At 47.5% G+C, this 6,316-nt stretch overlaps 1 protein-coding gene across 2 annotated transcripts in view; it reads left to right on the forward strand.

Moving 5' to 3' along the window:
- MEIOSIN (meiosis initiator) overlaps window positions 1-4,891 on the forward strand; it is a 35,728-nt gene extending 30,837 nt beyond the window's left edge. For both annotated transcript variants that reach the window (XM_056540644.1, XM_056540643.1), the window contains exons 9-12: window positions 1,116-1,319; window positions 1,745-1,899; window positions 1,973-2,062; window positions 3,901-4,891. In XM_056540644.1, coding sequence (XP_056396619.1) covers window positions 1,116-1,319; window positions 1,745-1,899; window positions 1,973-2,062; window positions 3,901-4,105 — 654 coding nt within the window. In that variant the 3' untranslated portion in view covers window positions 4,106-4,891. The remainder of the gene's footprint in view (window positions 1-1,115; window positions 1,320-1,744; window positions 1,900-1,972; window positions 2,063-3,900) is intronic.
- Window positions 4,892-6,316: the final 1,425 nt, after the last annotated feature.

Raw genomic sequence — 6,316 nt, forward strand, 5'->3', positions numbered from 1 at the left:
AGTGTGTGCAGTGTTATAGGTCCCTATGGGAGCTAAAACATTGCAAAAAAAAAGTGAATAAAGATAATTTAACCCTTCCCTAATAAAAGTTTGAATCACCCCCCTTTTCCCATTGAAATAAAAATAAACATATATGGTATCGCCGTGTGCGGAAATGTCCGAATTATAAAAATATATCGTTAATTAAACCGCACAGTCAATGGCGTACGCGCAAAAAAATTCCAAAGTCCAAAAATAGTGCATTTTTGGTCACTTTATATATCATGAAAAAAATGAATAAAAAGTGATCAACAAGTCCGATCAATACAAAAATGGTACCGCTAAAAACTTCAGATCACGGCGCAAAAAATGAACCCTCATAACGCCCCATACGCTGTAAACAAAAAAAAGTTATAGGGGTCAGAAGATGAGAATTTTAAAAGTATAAATGTTCCTGCATGTAGTTATGATTTTTTTCAGATCTATGACAAAATCAAACCTATATAAGTGGGAGATCATTGTAACCGTATGGACCTACAGAATAAAGATAAGGTGTCATTTTTACCGAAAAATGTACTGCGTAGAAACGGAAGCCCCCAAAAGTTACAAAATGGCGTATTTTGTTTTCAATTTTGTCTCACAATGATTTTTTTTCCGTTTCACCGTAGATTTTTGGGTAAAATGACTGACATCATTACAAAGTAGAATTGGTGGCGCAAAAAATAAGCCATCATATGGATTTTTAGGTGCAAAATTGAAAGAGTTATGATTTTTTAAAGGTTAGGAGGAAAAAATGAAAATGCAAAAACGGAAAAACCCCTGGTCCTTTAGGGGTTAACCATATGACCCATACCCAGAGCCATATTATCCAGAACCCCAACCCTGTGATTCAACTTTAAACAGTATTATCCAGAACATTAACCATGTGACCCAACTCGGTGCAGTTTTACTCAGAACCCCAACCACGTGACCAGACCCGGAGCAGTATTATGCAGAAGCCGTACCACATGACCCATCACTGAATAGTATTCCTAAGCCCCTTCCCCCAGAACTTAACCTAGAACTGTATTATCCAGAACCCCATTGACCCACCCCCCTCGCTATAGCTGTTGCTTCTTTCCTGGTTGTGTTGTTAGGATTCAGACATCTCCCTGGGTCGCAACTACTCATCTTGTGCTGAGAAGAGCTACGTGCGGCACCCGCAGCCAACACAGGAAATAGAAGCGTTGGCTAACTGCTGGGACCTGAACCACCAGCCGCCAGGAGAGGACGCCGAAGGATCCGGATTTAGGAGGTGCCTTCAAGTGAATGGTGCAAAAGGCAAAGCCAAGAGGGTGCAGGTAAAGGATGCAGAGGGAGAGTACACTCCATTAAAGGAGTAGTCCAGTGCTGAAAAACCTATACTCTATCCTAAGGATAGGGGATAAGTTTCAGATCGCGGGGGGTCCGACCGCTGGGGCCCCCCCGCGATCTCCTGTACAGGGCCCTGGCAGCCTGCATGAAGCGGCGGCTGACATGCCCCCTCAATGCAACTCTATGGCAGAGCCAGTGCTCTGCCTTCGGCAATCTCCGGCTCTGCCATTGCGATGTATTGAGGGAGCGTGTCGGCAGCTGCTTTGTGCGGTGGTCGACACCCGCTATCAGGCCAGCAAGCCGGGGCCCCGTATAGGAGATCGCGGGATAGGATAGGGGATACGTTTTTCAGCACTGGACTACCCCTTTAACATAACTAGTATCCTTGATGTTAGTATCTGTTGTCTTATAGGCACACTCCACCACATCGAGGGAGGATAACGTGAGCCCTGGTGAGAAGAAGCTGAAACAGAGACCGCACTGCTCCTCCCGACTCCAGCAGCTCAGAAAAAAATGTGTTAATGGATTCATCATGTTCTGCAGGTTAAACAGGCGTCCATACCTGAGGTACCTGAGAGGACTGAGGGCGGGCGGGGGTTCTGGAGAGGGACCGGGGAGTCTGATGCACTTGTCTTTCTAGTGCACACCCAGGCAAAGCATCAACAACTGCGACTAAGGATCTGGCAGAGCTGTGGAAACTGATGTCAGCACGGGAGAGACGCCCATACTGGTGAGACGCCATGGCTGTAAGATATAGTGGGCTCACTAAACTGGGTCATCCTCCAAAATGCCTCATTATTTATAGCCCCTCTTCATAAGGCTGTGTTTCCCAACCAGGGGGCGTCCAGCTGTTGCCAAACTACAACTCCCAGCATGCCCGGACAGCCTAAGGCATTAATAATCCTGGCCCCCTCCTCATTAATATTGACCACTCATGCCTCATTAATACTGGCCCCTCCTCCTAATTAATACTGGCCCTCCACCTCATTAATACTGGCCCCATCTCATTATTTCAGGCCCCTCCTCCTCATTAATATTGACCACTCATGCCTCATTAATATTAACCCCCCTCCTCCTCATTAATACTGGCCCCTCCTCCTCATTAATACTGGCCCCTCCTCCTCATTAATACTGGCCCTCCACCTGATTATTACTGGCCCCTCCTCCTCATTATGTCTGGCCCCCTCCTCATTAATATTGGCTCCTCATTAATACTGACCACTCATGCCTCATTAATACTGGCCCCTCCTCCTCATTATTTCTGGTCCCTCCTCATTAATATTGGCCCCTCCACCTCATTATTCCTGGCTCCTCCACCTCATTAATACTGGCCCCTCCTCCTCATTATGTCTGGCCCCTCCTCCTCATTAATATTGGCTCCTCATTAATACTGACCACTCATGCCTCAATACTGGCCCTTCCGCCTCATTATTCCTGGCCCCTCCACCTCATTAATACTGGCCCCTCCTCCTCATTATGTCTGGCCCCTCCTCATTAATATTGGCTCCTCATTAATACTGACCACTCATGCCTCATTAAAGGAGTAGTCCAGTGGTGACTCAGTGGTTTACAACTTATCCCCTGTCTCCTGTACGGAGCCCCGACAGCCCGCGGGAAGGGGGCTTGTCGACCTCCGCACGAAGCGGCGGCCGACACGCCCCCTCCATACAACTCTATGGCAGAGCCGAAGCGCTGCCTTCGGCAATCTCCGGCTCTGCCATTGAGATGTATTGAGGGGGCGTTTCGGCCGCCGCCTCGTGCGGGGGTCGACACCCGCTATCTCGGCGGAGAGTCGGGGCCCCGTACAGAGAGATCCTTAGGATAGGGGATACATTTTTCACCACTGGACTACCCCTTTAATACTGGCCCCTCCGCCTCATTATTTCTGGCCCCTCCACCTCATTAATACTGGCCCCTCCTCCTCATTATTTCTGGTCCCCTTCCTTCTCATGAATACTGACCACTCCTCATGCCTCATTAATCCTGGCCCGTCCTCCTCATTAATCCTGGCCCCTCCTCATCATGTCTCATTAATCCTGGCCCCTCCTCCTCATTAATACTGGCCCCTCCTCCTGATGTCTCTAATTATGTCCCCTTTTGCCTCATTCATGGCCCCTCCTTATTGATTATGGCCACCCCTCATTAAGCATGGCCCCTCCTCTTTGTGATGCCTCATTATTCCTGGCCCCTCCTCCTCATGCCCTATCAATTAATCATTATAATTATGTTGCTTGGGCCACTATGAAAAATAGACATAACCACTTACCTGGGTCCCTGAAGCTCTCGCAAAGACATCATCAGGTCCGCCGCTCATCACTACTTTCTGATTCTGAGATGGACTTGTTTCGGCAGTGACGGCCCACTTAGCCAGTCACAGTGGTGCCCCAGGTCAAATCCACCTCAAAAATAGGAGGCATTGTGACAAGTGGTGGGACCAGATGACTTCGAGCTGCAGGAGACCCAGATAGTGAGTATGCTATGTTTTACTCAGAATACCCCTATAATCCTTGCCCCTCATTATTCCTGGCCCCTCCTCCTTATTAACCCTTCCATCTCTTTCTCTTCCAGTGTAAGGGCTCTACAGTTCAGTCTGCTACATGATCGTATGGTAAGGAGCAGCCAATCGAAGCTTCCACACGAGAGCGTCTCTCCACCCAAACCTGTGTCCGTGCTGCTGGAAGAAAAAGCTGCTCAATTGCAGGAATACGTGGATCCTAACCTGGGCCCCCAGTATCACCATCCCTGGACTGCTGTACCCCACTATTACCAGTAGATGACTAAAGTACCCCACTATTACCTGTAGATGACCGAAGTACCCCACTATTACCTGTACATGACCAACGTACCCTACTATTACCAGTAGATGACCAAAGTACCCCACTATTACCTGTATATGACCAAAATAACCCACTATTACCAGAAGATGACCAAAGTGCCCCACTATTACCAGTAGATGAGCAGAGTACCCCTCTATTACCAGTAGATGACCAAAGTAACCCACTATTACCAGAAGATGACCAAAGTACCCCACTATTACTAGTAGATGACCAAAGTGCCCCACTATTACCAGTAGATGACCAGAGTACCCCACTATTATCAGTAGATGACAAAAGAACCCCACTATTACCAGTAGATGACCAAAGAACCCCACTATTATCAGTAGATGACAAAAGAACCCCACTATTACCAGTAGATGACCAAAGTACCCCCCTATTACCAGTAGATGACCAAAGTACCCCACTATTACCAGTAGATGACCAACGTACACCACTATTACCAGTAGATGACCAAAGTACTCCACTATTACCAGTAGATGACCAAAATACCCCACTATTAGTAGATGACCAAAATACCCCACTATTATCAGTAGATGACCAAAATACCCCACTATTATCAGTAGATGACCAAAATACCCCACTATTACCAGTAGATGACCAAAGTACCCCACGATTACCAGTAGATGACCAAAATACCCCACTATTATCAGTAGATGACCAAAATACCCCATATTAGTGGTTGATGTTTTGTTTTGAAATAAAGTTGTGTTCACCTCTTTGTATTGGTAGTACATTATTATACAAGTATTCACCATAACTGCCAGGCGGTGGCACCACGGGAGATGGCCTCCATTTTGCCTATTTAACGCTCAGGTTGGCTCTGTAAGAATAAGCTTGGTGTGTCCTTTTTTGTGATGGCTGACAGGACATGTTAGGAGTTTTGAGAGAATACAGTATGTGATCAGTCGGGAGGAAGATGCCAGCAGACATTATGGACAGTCAGAATACATAATGGATGGTCAGCACAGACCCTGGGCGGTCATTGTGAACTCAGGGCAAATGTCATGGACGGTTGGCACCAAAATAAATTAAATCATGTTGTGGACCCCCAGATAGAGACATCTCAGGAGGTCAGTGATGGGAGATGGTGCCTGTTGCCACCTATCTGCTCCATCTGAGGAATAAGGCTTCTTAGGTGGACCCCCGACGCCAGACTCTACAACAGCTGGACTCCATACACCAGACTCTACAACAGCTGGACTCAATACACCAGGCTCTACAACAGCTGGACTCCATACACCAGACTGTACAACAGCTGGACTCCATACACCAGACTCTACAACAGCTGGACTCCATACACCAGACTCTACAAAAGCTGGACTCAATACACCAGGCTCTACAACAGCTGGACTCCATACACCAGACTCTACAACAGCTAGACTCTGTACACCAGACTCTACAACAGCTGGACTCCATACACTAGACTGTACAACAGCTGGACTCCATACACCAGACTCTACAACAGCTGGACTCCATACACCAGACTCTACAACAGCTGGACTCCATACACCAGACTACAACAGCTGGACTCCATACACCAGACTCTACAACAACTGGACTCCATACACCAGACTCTACAACAGCTGGACTCCATACACCAGACTCTACAACAGCTGAACTCCCTACAACAGACCACAACAGCTGAAATCCATACACGACTCTACAACAGCTGGACTCCGTACACCAGACTCTACAACAGATGGACTCCATACATCAGACTCTACAACAGCTGGACTCCCTACACTAGACTCTACAACAGCTGAACTCCATACACCAGACTCTACAACAGCTGGACTCCGTACACCAGACTACAAAAGCTGGACTCCATACACCAGACTCTACTACAGCTGGACCCCCTACACCAGACTCTACAACAGCTGGACTCCATACACCAGAGTCTACAACAGCTCCATACACCAGAATCTACAACCACTCCATACACCAGACTCTACAACAGCTGGACTCCATACACCAGACTGTACTACAGCTGGACTCCATACACCAGACTCTACTACAGCTGGACCCCCTACACCAGACTCTACAACAGCTGGACTCCATACACCAGACTGTACTACAGCTGGACTCCATACACCAGACTGTACTACAGCTGGACTCCATACACCAGACTCTACTACAGCTGGACTCCA

This window comes from Hyla sarda, chromosome 9, assembly GCF_029499605.1.
Source record: "Hyla sarda isolate aHylSar1 chromosome 9, aHylSar1.hap1, whole genome shotgun sequence".
In the NCBI taxonomy this organism is placed as follows: Eukaryota; Metazoa; Chordata; class Amphibia; order Anura; family Hylidae; genus Hyla; species Hyla sarda.